A 19,872-nucleotide genomic window follows, 5' to 3' on the forward strand; every position below is an offset into this window, starting at 1 on the left:
GCACCAGTTTATTCATTGAAAAGGGTTGCGTTTGATGAAGTTTGTTCAGATGTGGAAAAAAATTAAAATAAATACTTTAGTGCAAAGAAACCTTATTTAACCCATCTGGTCCATTCCGGCGTTTGTGCGTCACAATTAGCGCCTCCTACTCCGCTGAATTTGCCATATTAGCATTCACGTTTAGCACATTGGCCTTTTTTTAAGAGATACAAAGTGGATCACATGCCGCACCGCCCCAACAACCCAACTATGCTTAACTATAGCCTAATCACAGGGGATTAACGGTACGTTTTTGAACTGTGAGAGGAAACCGGAGCACGCTTAGGAATCCTTCGGGATAACGAGAAGGAACTACATACATTCTTACAGAAATGCCGAATTGAATTCCGAACTCCGACGGCCCGAGCTGCAATAGCGTCGAACTAACAGCTACGCTACCGTGGTTTCTATGCTAGCTGACCCAACCACACTACGTGCTCACTGAATCATATCATATTGTTTTTTTCCTTCTGGCAAGAAAAGTCCTGCTCAATTCTGCACGCATTTGGTAGGTGAATATTTATGACCTCTATTTTGAGCTCTTCAATAGCTATATTATTTTGCTTACGCATACTTAGTATTAATCTCTCTTGTCATCATGTACAGACTCTTAACATCCTCTCCTCTGCAGCAAAGCCCCACCGTCTGCTCACTCTAGTTCGACAATTCTTAAAATAAGACGAGCCCTCTCCCACATGACCACAGTGAATACGTAAATTCGAACACAGAGTTTGAACGCCACACAGCACATAAATAGAACCTTCGGACACTGAATCCGCACAAACCATCAAACACCATTTGCGCTAATCATTTTAAAAAACATTCTAACATTCTAATAAGCCTCCTTCACGTACCCGCACATTAGGTGTAATTTAGAGCAGCCAATTAACCTATCAACTTACCAGGCCCTTTGTGATGGAGAAGGAAAGCGGAGCAACCGGGGAAAACTGGTATGGCCACACGGAAATGAAATGTTGAAGGGGGACATGAGGGGAAACCTTTTTCACCCAGAGGGTCGTAAGACCGTGGAACAAGCTGCCGGCACAAGTGGTGCATGCGAGCTCGGTTTCAATGTTTGAGAGAAGTGTGGATAGGTACATGGACGGAAAAGGTGTGGTAGGCTATGGTCCAACTGCAGGCCGATGTGACGAGGCAGTTGAAATACTTTGTGGTGTACGTATGGCTCTATAGAAAAACTCAGAGAGCACTAGATGTGAGAATTGAACCCGGTTTATTGTGATGTTGCAGCTCATCTAACTGCAGCCGTGTACTACTATTTTAAAGGAGGATGCCCCCTGTGATACTTGAACATGAGCCTACAATGTCTAATGCCGGAAATTTGTCCCTGATGCAGGCAATTAATAGCTACGCCTCCACTAGCTGATTTTTTTTTGTTGTTTAGAGTTGCAAGAGTTAACAGAGGTCATTACATACGTACAAATCTCTCAGTTACTTCAAACAAACGGGTTATCTTTCAATTTGACCAATCCAATGATTGAGTCTGTAGTCCACGACGCATTTCATTTCGCTAAATTTGAACTTATTAGCATTAACTTCCCACCGCAGCTTGCTGCTATGCTAATTGTCACGTAGTAACGAAGTGGATATCTAAGTTGCTATCGGTAGATTAAGAGCACTCTTAACTAATCGCAATAAGGATGGGAGGAAGAAGCATCAGAAGACTTGAAGTTGCAGACGACCTGAAGTAAATGCGAAGTAGATACGAAGACGACAAGTAATATTGTTCCACATTCCATACCAAAGGCAGGAATGTCATTTTCAAACCCTCCCCTTGGTTTCAACAAGAAACTGCTGCTGTGCTATGCTTATGATTGGACTTCTACCTTCTACGTCTAGAAGTAATTTTACCCTTCTATCCCAAAGAGGGTGCAGCGAAGATTGCTAAAGTATGTCTCCTGAAGTAAGTAGGGGGGGGGGGGAGGGGGGGAGTGCACTGCTTGATTTAACTGCAATATGATCAATATCGCTAAACTACCTTTGTAGCTGCAAGTCTTGTTGACTCATAGTGAAAACATTGTAGAGAAGTGGAAGCCAGTTCCTTTTATCGTTAAGAAGGAGGAATTGTGAACTAAACAATTGTAGTCTGAAAGTGGACAGACGTGCATGAATCAGTTAGAACTAAAGTTATAATGATGGGACAAATCTCTACAGGGTCAGCCAGCATGCAATTCCTCATCCAAGGACTTGACGGACTAGCCTGATTATACTGTTTCCATTTGGAAGTAACAAGAAGGATCGATAGCCAATGTATTTGACGTTTTCTACGTGGTTTTAATCAAGGTTCTTGGGGAAGTCCCGAAAGAAGTTTGCTGATGAAGGAAGAAAAGCCACATCTAAGGGAGCTTTGGAAATTTGGGCTGGATTGTTAGGAAGCAAAGAGTACGAGTTGTCGGGTGTATTTGTGACTGGTCGCCTGTTGTCAGTGAGTTGCCATAGGAATCAACACCCGTTTTCTTTTGTAGTGGTTTAGATCCTAGCGTAGAGAACTGGTCACTTTGTAGACCGTTTTCCTACAAACTTGGATGCTTAGTAGAAGAATAAAGTAAAGTCTCTGGATCCAGGAGGAAATTGATGGTTTCAGAAGGAAATGGCAAATGGAATAAACACCAGAGAGGTAGATTGGCGCCGTGTGACAAGGGAATACATAACTCAGTTATATGTAACCACAACTCGTTAAGTGTACCAGAACAGGCCAAGCAATGGTTTAAAAGGAATACAGGGTCGTTTTCTTGATAAGATGAGGTATGGCATACAAAGGCGAAGTATTTAGGCCAAAACTGTCTTCAATATAATTCATGCACTCAAATTGCTGGAGGAACTCAGCAGACCAGGCAGCATCTATGGAAAAGGGCAGAGTCAATGTTTCAGTTTGAGACGCTATATCAGGACTGGAGAAGCGTCTCGGTCCAAAACCTCGACTGCCTGGTTTGCTTGGATTTCCAGCATCTGCAGATTTTCGCCTCTTTGTGATTCGATACAATGTAGACTGGTCGGCTGTCCTGAATGAAGATTGCTGATGAAGGAAGTAAAACCTCATCTAAGGGAGAGATTGAACTACAGGAGCACTCACTTCAACACAGCACGGGAAAAGATATGATAAAACTGAGAATAATGAGAAGCGCTTAATAACTTTTCTGCCCAATTGGAAATAGACAGCTATGAGGAAACATTGCCCCCCTCTCCTATTAACAGAAGATACTTAAAGGCTATTTACATTAGCCATATAAATTACAAGGACATTAAATGGAGTAAATGCAAAGGGATCAAGGAAGGTATCAGAGCCGTAGAGTTAGACTAATTGATAAAATCTCTTATGGAGAGGTAATTACTCTCCTCAAACTGGTGGTACAGTGAAAGCCCTTCCCACTATTGAGCACATCAACAAGGAGCACTTCAGAAGAAAGAAGCATTTGTCATTAAGGGGCCCCATCATCCAGGTAATGCTCTCTTATCCCTGTTGCAATCAGAAAGGATGTACCGGAGCCTTAGGTCCAACAGCACATAAAGCTCCTAAGGAACAGCTATTACCCTTCAAACATCAGGCTCCTAAACCAACGTGAACAACTTCAATGATCTGAATCTGAACTGATTGCAGAACCTCTGCCACTCACCAGCCTGCCAGAGAAAAGATCTCCTCGTCTGTACAAGTTGGCGCAGTTACATGAGTGGCGTGGGGCTATTCTGATATTATGTTGGTGAAGTGAAGTGAGGTGTAAGTTTATTTTCTTTGTTAATTCAAATCCAAACAATCTAAAATTTGGCGAATGAAAATAAAAATTAGCATTTAGAAAGTACTGTTATCTTATATACTTGTTTGAGTATCATCAAGGGTCCAGTGCTTTCCTCTTAGTGTGACCACATCCTGGCAGCATTGTGGTTAACTAGTAATTTCTTCTGCAGTGATGTATTGAACTCAATGTGCAATTAGGGATGAACAATAAATGATTCTGTCCAAAGATCTGAATTTCCCATTCACCTATACTTCCCTGGGCTATTTTATGGAATTCGCACACTTCCAGAAGATTTCTAAAAATACTATATCTTTTTGACCAGCCTCAAGTGTATCTATATTATTGGGTTAGCTTTGTTTTTTTTTTTTCTCTCTGCCTTCAATCCACTGCGTTTAACTCACGAGTCCAGATGTCAGTGGCTAGGTGGCAGATTTGTATATGCACCTTATGTACTGCATATTGTGGATGGTACATGGACCTACTTGGGGCTGATTTATTGTGTCCCCCCTATTGTGTCAGCCCCAAGAGGGGGGACTTGGCGGAATAAGTTCGGATTTTACGGTAACGACGAGATTTTTCATGAAATAGGGAATCAATAAATTGTAATTTTGTCGTTACAGATTTAATGGGACGGAGGGACTTTTAACAACTATCATTAGCATCATTATGTGCTGTGTCCAATGACGTGGGTGATCATGGTCTATGGCCATAATTGTTGTTAGCAAATTCTACAGAGGAGGTTTGCCACTGCCTTCTTCTGTGCAGTGTCTTTTCAAGACGAGGGACCCCAACCATTATCAATACTTTTCAGGGCTTGTGGCATAAACTAGCTGCTCATACGACCACCCACCGCTTATAAAATTCTATGTAATAAGATAAAGTGCTTTAATGTGAGTGGAGTTACGTAGAAGATTGGTAATCTTCACCAACAAAATCATATTATCGAATAAACTACATTAACGTGTGGCCAAGTGATGATCTTCCGTCTTGATTTACAGGTGGCTGCAAACCATGCTGTGGAATACGATAGTTTTGTCAGTGCTGTTGTTCAACGGTAAGTAATGCAGTCACCGAGACTCTTCCAACATTCCAAACATATATCGGTTAGTAGGTTAGATGGTCATTGTAAATCGACTTGTGACTAGGCCAGAGTTGAATAGGTAAGCTGCTGAGCGTCGCGGCTAGTTGGGCCAGAACGGCCTGTTCCGCCATGAATCTCCAAGTAAACAAGCGAATATCAAAATAGGAATATGTATACAAGATTATACACACACACACACACACACACACACACACACACACACACACACACACACACACACACACACGTATCGAACAGTGACGTTACATGTTAAAAAATGATACCTATTTTAACAGTGGCATCAAGCCTCTGCACATTCTCTTTAGTAATATTTACATGCTCAAGCTTTTCAGTCCGCTGTAAGTCCCCAGGCAACTGTGGGAGGCCAGGAGGGAGATTGCTGAACCCCTGGCAATGATCTGTGCATCATCAATGGGGACGGGAGAGGTTTCGGAGGATTGAAGGGTTACAGATGTTGTTCCCTTATTCAACAAAGGGAGAAAAGATAGCCGAGGAAATTATATACCAGCGAGTCTTACTTCAGCGGTTGGTAGGTTGATGGAAAAGATCCTGAGAGACAGGATTTATGAACATTTGGAGAAGCATAATATGATTAAGAATAGTCAGCATGGCTTTGTCAAAGCCAGTTGGTGCCTTACGAGCCTGATTGAATATTTGAGGATGTGACTAAACACATTGATGATGGTAGAGCCATAGATATAGAGAATATGGATTTGAGCAAAGCATTTGATAGAATACACCATGCAAGGATTATTAAAAAAAGTAAGGAAGCATGGGATCCAAGGGGATATTGCTTTGTGTATTCAGAATTGGCTTGCTCACAGAAGGCAAACAGTGGTTGTAGACGAGTCATATTTAGCATGAAGGTCGGTGACCAGTGGGGTGCCTCAGGGATCTGTTCTGGGACCCCTTCTTTTCGTGATTTTTATGAATGACCTAGATGGGGAAGTGTGGGGATGGGTTAGTAAATTTGTTGATTACACAAAGGTTGGGGATGTTGTTGATAGTGTGGAGGGCTTTCAGAAGTTACAGCGGGACATCGATAAGTTGCAAAACTGGGCTGAAAAGTGGCAGTTCGAGCTCAGCCCAGATAAGTTGAGATGGTTGATTTTGGTAGGTCAAATACGATGGCAGAATATTAATGATAACACTCTAGCGGTGTGAAGGACCAGCTTTACACTGTGGTTAAGAAGGCATACGGTGAATTTGCCCTCATCAACCGTGGGATTGAGTTTAAGAGCCGAGCGATAATGTTACCGCTATATAGAACCCTGGTCAGGCCCCACTTGGAGTACTGTGCTCATTTCTGGTCACTTCACTGCAGGAAAGACGTGAAAACCATAGAAAGGATACAGAGGAGAGTTTCAAGGATGTTGACTGGATCGGGGAGCATGCCTTACAAGAATAGGTTGAGTGAACTTGGCCTTTTCTCCTTGGAAAGATGAAAGATGAAATGTGACCTGATAGAGGTGTAGAAGATGTTGAGAAGCATTTATCGTGTGGCTAGTCAGAGGCTTTTTCCCAGGGCTGAAGTGGCTAACACGAAAGGGCACAGTTTTAAGCTGCTTGGAAATAGGTGCAGAGGAGTTGTCAGGAGTATGTTTTGTACGCAGAGAGTGGTGAGTGCGTGGAATGGGCAGCCGGCGACGGTGGTGGAGGCGGATACTATATGGTCCTTTAAGACACTCCTGGACAGCTAAATGGAACTTAGAAAAGTAGAGGGCTATGAGTAACCTTAAGTAAAAAATTCTGAGTAAGTACTTGTTCGGCACAGCTTTGTAGGCCGAAGGGCCTGTATTGTGCTGTAGGTTTTCTACCTTTCTATGTTACTAAAAAAAGGATATGCACATACTCCTTCTCCCGAGTCAGTTCAGAAGCGACTGGCTAGTAATAAATTCAGTAACTTGATTTCGGAATTTAACTCTTTCTACTAAAACGGTCGGATGCGATGGGGCGGGGTTGTGGGGTGGGCAGAGACAATGCAAGGATACGGGACTTAGAATTAACTTCACCAACCTTCAGATAATTCATGTTGCTGGGATATAAGATGGTGTTTGGATTGGCCAATCTGCCCCTTCTTTTACTTGCAGGTTTGTTTCGAAAGTTACCAATAAGAAATAAATATGTTCACAGCAAAGCACATCAGATTCACGCGGCTATAGATTCTCCCTGATGTACAGACAGCAAGCATGGTGTGATTTGACTAAGAAACACAGAAGCTAAATAGGTGTAGCTTCCTTAGCACCAAATAGTAACAGGGTAATAGTGAAATTACAAACTTTTAGTCCGTTTTTGTTTCGCACCGTATGTTAACAAGCCAGCATTGTCCTTTACATGTTGGAACATGTGCTTGCGAGGATATGCCATGAAAAATCGCCCGGTGTTGCTTTACATTAGACAGATCAAAGGAATATGTTGACTTGAGAAATCGAATCCCGAGGCTGCGAATCCAGGAGTCCACAGGAGACTGCAGTCCTGGGGTTAAGGCATGTGAGTGGTTGGAAGAAGGGAGGGAGGAATGTGGCTTGTATTGCTGCTGTCGCTTTATCGCTTGTCATATTCTATTTGTTCTGTTTTGTGTTGTTCGCCTCAGCATGGTGCACATGCCTTTGGTGCTGTAATGTGTAGCGACACTTATGGGCTATCCCCAGTACGTCCTGGTATGTGTTAGCTGTTAACTCGAATGACGTAGTTCTCTGTATGTTTCAATGTACGTATGATGATTATACCTAAATCACAAACAGGACGTATCAACTGGCCGCTTTACAATAACCACCCCAAGGAAAGTTTTGTTACTGTTGATTCCTGGAGAACAAGTTGAAATCCAGTGTAAAAGCCTTAAGATGTTCTATGCACGGTTCAGTAGTAGTCTAGACAATTCGGTGAAAAGTTACGAAGATGGGGGTTTAGCTAATTGTGTTATTGCAACCGCTACTGCCCAATTAAAGAAAATCTTGTAATTAATCCTAAATAAATTAAGCATCTTGGAGTTTTTATATCGCGTAGTATGTCCTTCCCACAGGTCAGATAGATGCACCAGTTGAAAGAGTAACGCCTATGCTGGGAGAGTCCAGTACCAGAGGGCATGGTTTGAGAATAAGGGGTAGGTCATTTAGGACAGAGTTAAGGAAAAACTTCTTCTCCCAGAGAGTTGTGGGGGTCTGGAATGCACTGCCTCGGAAGGTAGTGGAGGTCAATTCTCTGGATGCTTTCAAGAAGGAGCTAGATAGGTATCTTATGGATAGGGGAATCAAGGGATATGGGGACAAGGCAGGAACCGGGTATTGATAGTAATTGATCAGCCATGATCTCAAAATGGCGGTGCAGGCTCGAAGGGCCGAATGGTCTACTTCTGCACCTATTGTCTATTGTCTATTGTCTATTGTCTATTTCTTTTGTACTGTCACAGTAACCCGGCTTGGAAAACGCAGTCTTTTATCCCCATTCGTACTTAGCTAGGTGCAGTGTATTATGGCGTTGAAATTGTGACTATTAGCGACAGGCGAGGTACCGGACGATTGGAGGGTACCTTTGTTGTTCCGCTGCCTAAGTAAGGCTTTAACAATGAATCAAGAAATAAAGTAGGGCTTTGAGCCTGACATCAGTAATAAACGTTATTGGAAAGTATTCTAGAGGAACGGATATTTGTGTTTGGATAGAGAGAGGGACTGATTAGTGATGGTCAGCATGGCGTTGTCTGTGGTAAGTCGTGCATAACCAAACTTATAGTTTTTCCCGAGGACGTAACCAGAAAAGTTAATGAAGGCAAGACAAGTCGACGATGCCGACATGGACTTCCGCAAGGCACTTGGAAAGATTCTACATGGGAGTTTGGAAAGGCTCAGGCGCTTGGAGTTGGTAAATTGAATTAGACCTTGTCTTTCTGGGAGAAGCCAGAGAGTGGTAGTAAATGATTGCTTCTCTGACTGGAGGCCTGTCACTAGGGGAGTCACAGGGATCGGTATTTGGTCCACTGTTGTTTGTCATCTATATCAATGATCTGGATGATAATGTGGTTAACTGGATCAGCAAGTTTACGGGTGACACCAAGATTGGGGGTGTCGTGGACAGCTCAGAAGACTTTCAATGCTTGCAATAGGATTCGAACCATCTGGAAGTATGGGCTTAAAAATGGCAGATGGAATTTAATGGAGACAAGTGTGAGGCGTTGTACTTCGGTAGGGTCAACCTGTGCAAGTCTTAAACTGTGAAAGCGTTCGGTAGAACAAAGGGATCAGGGAATACGGGTCTATAAAGTCATGACATTGGCATCACAGAAAGATAGGGTCGTAAAGAAAGCTTTTGTCACGTTTGCCTTCATAAATCAAAGTACATGAGATGGGATGTTATATTGAAATTGTACTAGATGTTGATGAGGCCTAATTAGGAGTATTGTGTGCACTTAGGAGAGGTGTAAATAAGATAGAAAGAGTACAGGGAAAAATTCATAGGATATTGCCGGGACTGGAGGACCTGAATTATAAGGAAAGATTGAATAGGTTAGGAATTTATTTTTCGGAACCTAGAAGATTGGAGGGATTAGATAGCTCTGTACAAGATAATGAGGGATATGGATAGGGTAAATGCAAGTAGGCGTTTTCCACTGAGGGTGAGTGGGACTACAATAAGAGGTCGTTGGTTAAGGGTTAAGTGGTACACGAGGGGAAACTTCTTCACGCAGATGTCGTGAGAGTCTGAAACGTGTTGCCAATGTAGGTGGTGCATGCGAGCTTGATTTCAACGTTTAAGAGCACTTTGGATAGGTACGTGGATAGTAGAGGTATTGATGGCAATGGTCCGGATGCAGGTCGATGGGACTAGGCGGTTTAAATGGTTCTGCACGGACTAGATAGGCCGAAGGGCGTGCTTTCTGTTGTAATATTCTATGATCCCATGACACTATGACTCTGTATTTAGTTTTAGGAACGGCCAGCATCCCAGTAACAATCAGCCAGACGCCACAGCGTATTACCGTTGCCGAAGGAGAGACGGTGGAACTAAATTGTACTTACATCCAAAATACAACCCACATAGGCGCAAATGTGACTGGCATATTGAGTTGGTACAAAGACGTGGAAGACCGTTCCGTTTGCTGCACATGCAGAGGGTATAAAGGTCGCGTTCAGCAAGACAATTTTCCGGATTTTCAAAGTTCGTCCATCACGATCACCCATCTCAGAATGAACGATACAGGAATGTATTACTGCCAACTGATTGTTTCCCTGGTTGGAGCATATCTTGGAAACGGGTCAGAAGTCACAGTCGTACAGTCTACAGTAAGACTGTCATACAGTAAGTTTACGCGATGTTACCTTCGGGTTCCACGGTCTACCAACCATCATCAGAATTCGCCCGGTTGGATTCATGGCGTGGTAGAAACCACAACCACAAAATAAATGCTCCTAATATATTTTCAACCATCCTCGCTTTGGGTCCCACTTCCGTAAGTTGTAACACCAATATTACTCTGGCAGGCACTATTGTTAATTCCTGGACAGCAAATTGAAATTCAGAGTGAAAGATAATTATCCTGAAACTCTTTCTTGCATAGTTCAGTAATAGTCCAGGCACCTCACCTCGGCGAAAAGAAAATACGAAGAGGTTTTAGATAATTGTCTTATTTCAACCGCTGATGCTCTCTTGGCGCTTCTGCCTTGAACTACTTTTGAAATAACGTTCAATTAACGTTAAATGTCCTATCAATTAACTTTATATTCATGTTCTCCAAGGTTATGACCTTTCTGCTAAAGGAAATATACTCAGTGGATCTTTTACACCTGTACACCTGCTACTTAATGCAAATATCTAATCAGTCAATCAAGTGGCAGCAACTCACTGGTTCACTTAACCGTGGGGAGGAAATGTGATACAAGTGATTTTGACTGTAAAATTACTGTTACTGCCAGACGGGGTTGTTTGATATCTCAGAAAATATGGATTAGCTGAAAATTTTCCTCACGATAGCTACTAGAGTTTACAGAGAATGTCGAAGAAATTAAAATAAAAAGGTGAGCGGCACTTCTCTGGATCTAAGCGCGTTGTTAATGAGAGGGAAGATAGGAGAATGGCCAGAATGGTTCCAGCCGACAGGAAAACAACAGTAACTCAAATAATCAGGCGTTTACAATATTTCCAAAGGGCAGTTCTGAACGTACAGCACCTAGAAAAGTGGTCGCTGAGTGTATATTTTCAGTCACCCTCCCTGCTGGACCCATATCTGCAGGTTACAACAGCAAAATTGTTCGACCGGGCACTTTTTAGGTGTGGTTAGTGCTGTTGCCTCGAGTATTTTTTGAAGAAGCCTGCTGTTACAGACACAATTATCGTCAATAAATGCCATTTCTATTTCTTTTACCCTCACGTTCACGATGAACACAGTCAAACAGCTTTGACATTGAAATTGACATTATGTCGGGATTCAGGAACTGATGCTATCCAAGGAACTATCAGGCAATCACCTCAGTGGGTTACTGTAGGCGGGGATGGGTGGGTGGGCGATGCAGCTGACATGCGCTTTCAGTTGGACTACAAGACCTTCAGGAAGGGTGTCGGGGTGTGGGGGGAAAAACAATGATAACTGTCAGCCTGTAAAACGAAGTGGAAAGCCATTCCTTTTGCAACACATGCAGCGGTTATAATGGTTGCGTTTTGTAAAATAGTCCATTAGTTATTATAAGGGCATCTGTCGAAAATATTATTGCCAATTTTTTTTATATTCTGGACGTAAGCGGAAATGGAACTGCAACCTTGCCGTCAGGTACAATGTTGTACACACCAGCATCAGAAGTTGTCCTATCAGATTCAGACCGGTCTGAATTTCGACCACTACTGTCCACGTATCACTTCGCAGCTTTACAATTCAACCTCCTTTTCCCCAACTCACCTGCCTTCCCCCTCACTTGGTCTGACCTATTATCTCTCAGCTTGTACTCCTTCCCCTCCCCATCGTATTCTAGCTTCCTCCCTTCCTTTCCAGTCCTGATGAAGGGTCTCCACCTGAAACATCTACTCTTTATTCATCTCCATTGATGCTGCCTGCCCTTCAGAATTTTGTGTGTGTGAGACACTGTCCCTTGTCCAACTATACTTTGTCTCTGTTCCATCACCGCAGATAACCACGCATGAAATGTCCAACGAGGTATTTTGTAGCAAGACACATAAAATGCTGGTGGAACGTCTGTCCTGACGAAGGGTCTCGTCCCGAAACGTCGACAGTGCTTCTTCCTATAGACGCTGCCTGGCCTGCTGTGTTCCACCAGCATTTTGTGTGTGTTGTTGTTTGAATTTCCAGCATCTGCAGGTTTCCAGGTATTTTGTAGATAGGGTTCATAATTCAGCCTCCAAAGTGTTAATTTAATAGAGTGTTGACACCGACACAATTAACATGAAAAAAGTCCCAGTAATTGCCTTTATACTCCTGTTTTCCCAAATTATAAACCTTTCCACTAATTGTAATAAGGTCTTCCTTCAGTCCTTATGTCGCTCCTGACAACAGTATGCACCTAAATAAACTGTAAAACCGAGTTACCAGCTGAGCTTGTTTTATCTGTGGATATAAGTGCATAAATTATTATCCCTTATGATTTAAACCTGAATTAAAACCAAATGGCATTGAATTCATTCAGAAAGGAGGATAATGATTATGGTAGAATGAAAGGGTTAACGTATAAGGAGCGTTCGACGGCTCTGGCCTGTACGCCCAGGGGTTTAGAAGAACGGTGGGGGGAGAGGAGGGTCTCACTGAAACCTATCGAATATTGAAGTGACTAGATAGACTGGATGTGGAAAAGATAGTTTTGGCCTCTAGGACCAAAGGGTACAGCCTCAGGATAGAAGAATATCCCATATGTCCCATTAGGACAGAGATGCAAGTTCTTGCTTCTCCCTTCCTTTTTCTCCTGGCTATGTCTTCTGTATCTTGCAGTCCACTTGGAGGGTCTTGATCGAAACACTGATGAAATGGGTGTAATCGGGCGACTCGGGATTGTTGATCAGAAAGGGCTAGTTTCTGTGCTGTCCAAAAGTACATTCATTACCACAAACTATGGACCATTTTCCCATGGAAACAGGTTCGTCTCATTCGCTCCGTCTGATCACTATTAGTTTCATACACCTAAATAAACAATAAAGTCGACGTAACAGCTATGCTTGTTTAATCTGTAGATATGAGCGCATAAATTGAACTAGAGCAGAGTTATTATTTATAAATAGGACTGAATCTAATCCGACGGCCAGGCAATGTTTATGACAAATGAGATTATATAGAGTTACTGCTTGCTGTTTACTCCACTTCTATGGAAGGTCATTGCAGGAACCCGGCGCGGGAAACGCAGCTATTAATCTACGTTCATGTTTAACTCATTTGAGAACATTATAGTGCAATATTCTGATAATTTAAGACGAAGACAGCCACCTAACACTAGGATTCAAATTGCGGTTGTTTTTAATTTCAGGAAACGTCGGAGTCCCAATAAAAGTCAGGCAGTGGCCTCTGTGGGTCACCGTTACTGAAGGAGAGACGGCTAAATTGAATTGTACCTTCATTCAGAATACAGTCCATTCTGGACGCAAATTAATCGGAGCCATCAGTTGGTACAAAGACGTAGACAGCCGACCCGTTTGCAACAAGTGCAGTGAGTATAGTGGTCGCGTTCTGCAAAGCAGTTCATTTGGCATTCCAAGCGAAACTATCGAAATAATCGACCTCAAAGTCACAGATACAGGAAGATATTACTGCCAAGTGGATATATTATTGGAAGGAAAACATTTTGGAAATGGGACGGAAGTCACAGTCATAGGTAAGTTTGCAATAATTTGTCTTCATTTCCATAGTTCTACCCATCAACATCGCTCTCCCACAAGATGCAAAAAGCTGCATTAATTTAAAAATAATCGACAGATATTTGGAATATAATTACTATTTAAAGGTGATTACTACTGTCCACAAAATGAGCTAGATATTCATTTGGACGAGACTATAGTGCTACTGATAATGACAAATTGAATAGAGACTGGCATCACCACGTTTTTAAAATTATTTATTAATTTACAGGATGGGGCATCGCCACCTAAATTAACATTAATTGCTCATCCCCAGTTGATCTTGAGAAGGTGGTGATGAGCTGCCTTCTTAAACTGCTGCAGTCCATGCGGTGTGGGTACACCCACAGTCCTCTTAGGGAGGGAATTCCACGATTTTGACCCAGTGGCAATGAAGGAATGGCGATATATTTCCAAGTCAGGATGGTGAGTGACTTGAGGGGAATTTCCAAGTGCTGGTGTTCCCAAGTATCTGTTGTTCTTGGTCTTCTAGAAGGTAGTAGTCGTTGATCTGGAAGGTGCTGTCGTAGGAACTTTGGTGTGTTGTTGCAATGCATTGGACAATTTGTCAGTGGGGAATGTTTTACCCGACCTTTCTAACTAGGCAACAGACGGAATCACACAACACACGACACGACTTTACTCTCAATAAAGGTAAAGGCTATAATGTTGATAGAGACGAAATATTCTGATCCCGTAAGTTTTTCCGATTGTCTTTAGGTTAGAATGAGAAAGGCACAAATATGTTGGTTCATAAAATAAGATAGTGAACAATATTCTGCTTGATCTAGGAGCTTGATAACACCTTAAGCCATTATTAAGATCTGATCGTCATTTCAAACATCGGAAGCTATTTATTCTGGTTATTGGAGCATGTGCCTGCAGAAATTGCAGTAATCCTTACCAAAGGCATGGTTTCTTTCTGAAGCTATAATCTCCTGTTAGGAATTTAAAACAGAGTCGCAAGAACAAACATAAGGAGATAATCGTAAAGATACCGTGCAAAAAATAACATGTGTCTCTCGGAGCATTAAAACCGGCATGACAGCCGTTTATTGTGGGCGAGTTTTTCAGGGCAATTGAGACAGGGTAAATGGCAGAATATGGCATCTGTGGAAGTTACGTCCAGGTAGTTAAATGCATCTGGATGAAATGACTATAGTCAGCTGTTGCGTACTACAATATACGTCTCCCTTCATTAGAGGTTTCTATGATACTCTAACTACCCGTCTAGCACCGACAATCATTCCACCGTCATATTTTCCTCCACTCTGATATTTGGTCTGACAACAAGTAAACCTCTTGATCATGCCTCCATGTATATGCACCGAATTGCTTTCACACGATTGGCTGATGAGAATCTTGTATTGACGACCAGTGTCCACCGAGTGTATGTTTAGCGGTGCACATTAGGTTGAATTTGCTCTTTTTGTGTCTCCCTGTTGAGCACACAACCAAATTCCGCGAATAGACAATTGTGAAAATAGCGAATAAAACGTTTCTATAAAGCGGTTAGCGCTCGCTGAAAATATTTTTAATGACTCGACGCGGATAAAATATTTTTGGAATGCAATGTGACAAGCGCTTCTTTAGTTAGTATGCAACATCACGCATCCACCTGCGGTCAATCTGACTGCAAAATAAAGCAATATGCCGGTGATCAGAGATAAGGCTGATTTACCTTTCTAAGATAGACATGTCATCTTTAGTTTCAAACAATCAAATTAACAGTCCTGAATTAAATGGGGAATAATAATGGTTCGAAATGTTTAGTGAGAGTCTGTCGTAAAAGCAGAGTACTGGACAAAGAGCTCAAAAGCAAGAGCAGAGAGAAATGTAGGGAACAGGCAGACAGACATCTACAGAGTGCAAGAGAGATAGGGTTAGACAGAAGCAGAGAGGAAGAGAGGGAGCGAGATAGAGAGAGAGAGAGAAGGAAAGAAAATGGATAGATAAGACAGGGGTCGGGCACTGTATCTTACGTCATTAGCTGTCAAATGCGCCGTAGGACGATAAATGACCATAAGATTAAATAATCAGTACACCAAGAAATCAATCACCACTTTCGATAGGGAGTGTCTTAATTGTATTCAATATTCAGTCGATAAACTCACTAGAAACTTAAAACAGGACATTTCAAAATTTTGTCTTAACACATAGAATGAACATTTGTCAAATCGGAAGTTATAACCATTCAGTATTGCTGCACAAAACACTGATGCTTTTGGAAAATAATAAAAAACGTGAACATGAAAGTGCCATTAATCAGGGGATAGAAACATGTTGCAAAACCTGGGTAGACTTACACCAACCCAAATATGGCAAAGTCACATGTTCCAATGTAACATAGAAGAAAGCCACTTGGCTTATATGTTCTATGATGGCCCACAGACTATACCATTTCTCACTAAATCTTCCTGAAACCGACTTTTCTACGTTCCCATAAATTATGCCTCACACTATGGGTAATATGCAGTTGTGAGCTAACTTACAAAGGCGCGTCTTCGGGATGAAAGATGAAATTGGCACAGCTGGGAAGAAACCCATGCTGTAACAGGGATCTTGGTCTGTACGAAAAATGGGATGGAGGTGGATAATAAATTTGTATGGTGAAATGGAGGATAGACGGGAAGGGCCGAATGGTCTGTTTATGCCGGCGGCCCGGGATAGCAGCTGTGCTAGATACGCTGCTTCCCACGCTGTTGGTTTTTTTTTTCGTTTATGTGGAAAGATGTAGGCCTCAGAAACGTAATTGGTGATTTTGATTGCTTTGTTACCACCAGGCATGAACGCAACAAAAAGCGGCGGGAGGAGCTTGCGTTGGCAGCTACTTGAAATTGGAGTGAAACTTGTAATATTTCTAGCGATCAACATTTTAACAGTTCTCTTCATCCGTTCCCAGAGGTCTCGTGGAATTGTCAACAGGAACGAATTAATCTAACAAAGAATATCCAAATGGAATAGTAGACTGCTTTGGTGTTGTGTTTTTTTGGTAATGAGTGAGAATACTGTATATCTAATTATTAAATGCAGAAATACGCCGTGCATTTTATTGCCTTTCAGAATATTGCTCTGTAACACGGCACTTGGGTATTTTTCAGAATAATATGTTATATCGAACGATTGCATCAAGAAATCATGTCAATCTATAGTAATCCCATATGCTGCTTTAGGCTCATATCACTCCACGCATTTCCTATCGACTGCCGAAACTACGTTTAAATATCGTAATTATATCTGCCTCTATCGTCTCCTCCGGAAGGTCATGCCAGATATTAACCACATATGACATGCTTATATGATATCTTACTGGAAGTTTTATTTTAGTAAATATGATTAGCCAGTTTATTCTGACTGACCACGATGGTTAATGGCAGTCGTACTGAATAAAAACCAAAACCTTCCATCTTGCAGGAAGACAACGACTTGTTGTGCAGCAACAGGAAAGAAAATAAGCACAAAAATAATAAACTGAAGAAATAAAAAGAAACAATCGACAGCTATTTGTTGGTTTCTAGACTTGGTAATTAATAAAACTCTAATCTAACGTGTAATTTTCAATTATTGTGTGTGTATCACTGACAAGAGACGTCGGGCAATTTTTGATTCAATAAAATGCTAATATCCACCGAAATTACAATACATATACATTCAGTGGCCTCTTTATAAGGTGCCTCCTGTATGTGTACAACCATGATTACTGTAGCACATCCACTTCAAAGCTCGACTGTCCCCTTCCTGTTAGCTTCGACCAGCCAAGCCATTCTCCTTTCACCCCTCTCATTACCAAGGCGATAACGCCCACAGAACTGCCGCTCACTGGATGCACCATCCTCTAAACTCTAGAGACTATTTGTCTATCTATCTATCTATTTATTTTTCTGCCTATCTGTCCACTATTTATTTATCTATCTCTTATTCATTCATTCATTTATTAATTATTGAGGGATACAGCGTGGAACTGTCCCACTGAGCCGCACCACTTAGCGACCCACCTATTTAACCCTAGACTAATCACAGGACAGTTTACAACGACTAATTAACCTACTAGTCTGTATGTCTTTCAACGGCGGGAGGAAACCGGAACACTCAGAGGAAACTCATGCATTAAAGGGGAGGAACGAACATACTCCTGACCGACTACGTTGGCATTGCACTCCGAACACAGACGCCTGCAAGCTGTAATAGCGTCTCGCTGACCGCTACGCTACCTTGGTGTCCTTGGCTGGTAAGGTATTTACAGCAATAAGCAGGTCTACATGTGTACCCTAATAAAGTGTCACTGGATGCAGTTTCACTGTGTACTTTTTCTAAATTAACATGTATTATATCTGGGAACCAGAGTGCCAGAGTAGATAGTGGAACGGAGGTAAAAATAAATGATGTTAGTAGTTCATGCTAAGTCACAAATAGCAAGGTTGTGTGTGGTGGTAATAATCTTCTGAGGTGTGTATATTTCAATGCGAGGAATATTGGGGGAAAGCCAGAAGAGCTGAGGGCCTGGATTGACACATGGAATTATGACATCATAGCCATTACTGAAACTTGGCTACAGGAGGGGCAGGACTAGCAGCTCAATGTTCCAGGGTTCCGATGTTTCAGACATGATAGAGGCAGAGGGATGAAGGGTGTGGTGGGGGGGGGGGGGTTGCTAGTCAGGGAAAATATTACAGCAGTGCGTCGGCAGGACAGATTAGAGGGCTTGTCTACTGAGGCCTTATAGGTGGAGATGCGAAACAGAAAAGATATGACCACATTAATAGGGTTGTACTATAGACCACCCAATAGTCAGCGAGAAATGGAGGAGCCAATCTGCAGAGAGATAACAGACAACTTCAGGAGACAGAAAGTTGTGATTGCAGGGGATTTTAATTTTCCACATATTGATTGGGAATCCCATACTGTTAAAGGTCTAGATGGGTTAGAGTTTGTAAAATGTGTTCAGGAAATTTTTCTATATCAATATATAGATGTACTGATTAGGGAGGATGCAATATTTGATCTCCTATTTGCAAATGAGTTAGGGCAGATGACGGAAGTGTGTGTAGGGGAACACTTTGGTTCCAGTCATCATAACGTCATTAGTTTCAACTTGATCATGGATAAAGATAGATCTGGTCCTCGGGTTGAAGTTCTAAACTGGAAAAAGACCAAATTTGAAGAAACGAGAAAGGATCTATAAAGCGTAGATTGGGACAGGTTGTTTTCTGGCAAGGGTGTGATTGGTAAGTAGGAGGCCTTCAAAGGAGAGATTTTGAGAGTGCAAAGTTTGTATGTTCCTGTCAGGGTTAAAAGCAAAATGAATAAGAATAAGGAACCTTGGTTCTCGAGGGATATTGGAACTCTGATAAAGAAGAGAGAGATGTATAACATGTATAGGCAACATGGAGGAAATAAGATGCTTGAGAAGTATAAAACGAGTAAGAAAATACTTAAGAAAGAAATCAGGAGGACTAAAAGAAAACATGAGGTCGCTTTGGCAGTCAGGGTGAAGGATAATCCTAAGAGCTTCTACAGGTATGTTAAGAGCAAAAGGATAGTAAGGGATAAAATTGGTCCTCTTGAAGATCAGAGTGGTCGGCTATGTATGGGACCAAAAGAAATGGGAGAGATCTTAAATGGTTTTTTTGCATCTGTATTTACTAAGGAAACTGGAATGGAGACTACAGAAACAAAGCAAACAAGTAGGGAGGTCATGGAACTTATACAGATTAAAGAGGAGGAGGTGCTTGCTGTCTTGAGGCAAATCAGAGCAGATAAATCCCCAGGACCTGACAGGGTATTCCCTCGGACCTTGAGGGAGACTAGTGTTGAAATTGCAGGGGCCCTGGCAGAAATATTTAAAATGTCGATATCCGCGGGTCAGGTACCAGAGGATTGGAGGATAGCTCATGTAGATCCGTTGTTCAAAAAAGGCTCAAAGAGTAAGCCGGGAAATTATAGGCCGGTAAGTTTGACATCGGTAGTAGGTAATTTATTGGAAGGAATACTAAGAGATAGGATCTACAAGTATTTGGATAGACAGAGAATTAATACAAAAAGTCATCATGGCATTGTGCGTGGTAGGTCATGTTTAACCAATGTATTAGAGTTTTTCGAGGAAGTTACCAAGAAAGTGGATGAAGGGAAAGCAGTGGATGTTGTATACATGGACTTCAG

General features: G+C 42.0%; 1 protein-coding gene across 1 annotated transcript; it reads left to right on the forward strand.

The window, feature by feature from the left end:
* The first annotated feature begins 218 nt into the window (after window positions 1–218).
* LOC140737915 (natural cytotoxicity triggering receptor 3-like) lies at window positions 219–17,227 on the forward strand. Its single transcript, XM_073064717.1, has 4 exons — window positions 219–547; window positions 4,790–4,845; window positions 13,347–13,691; window positions 16,497–17,227. Exons 2-4 carry the CDS (start codon window positions 4,803–4,805, stop codon window positions 16,652–16,654), a joined length of 546 nt encoding a protein of 181 aa, XP_072920818.1. The 5' UTR covers window positions 219–547; window positions 4,790–4,802; the 3' UTR covers window positions 16,655–17,227.
* Window positions 17,228–19,872: the final 2,645 nt, after the last annotated feature.

The sequence above is a fragment of the Hemitrygon akajei genome, chromosome 2 (assembly GCF_048418815.1).
Source record: "Hemitrygon akajei chromosome 2, sHemAka1.3, whole genome shotgun sequence".
NCBI classification, from domain to species: Eukaryota; Metazoa; Chordata; class Chondrichthyes; order Myliobatiformes; family Dasyatidae; genus Hemitrygon; species Hemitrygon akajei.

What these genes read in the sequence shown, in the direction of transcription:
- LOC140737915 (XM_073064717.1), top strand. Translation starts at nt 4,803, where the DNA reads ATGCTGTGGAATACGATAGTTTTGTCAGTGCTGTTGTTCAACG. An exon ending in GTCAGTGCTGTTGTTCAACG is followed by an intron (nt 4,846 to 13,346) that starts GTAAGTAATGCA and finishes TTTTAATTTCAG; the next exon opens with GAAACGTCGGAGTCCCAATA. An exon ending in GACGGAAGTCACAGTCATAG is followed by an intron (nt 13,692 to 16,496) that starts GTAAGTTTGCAA and finishes TGTTACCACCAG; the next exon opens with GCATGAACGCAACAAAAAGC.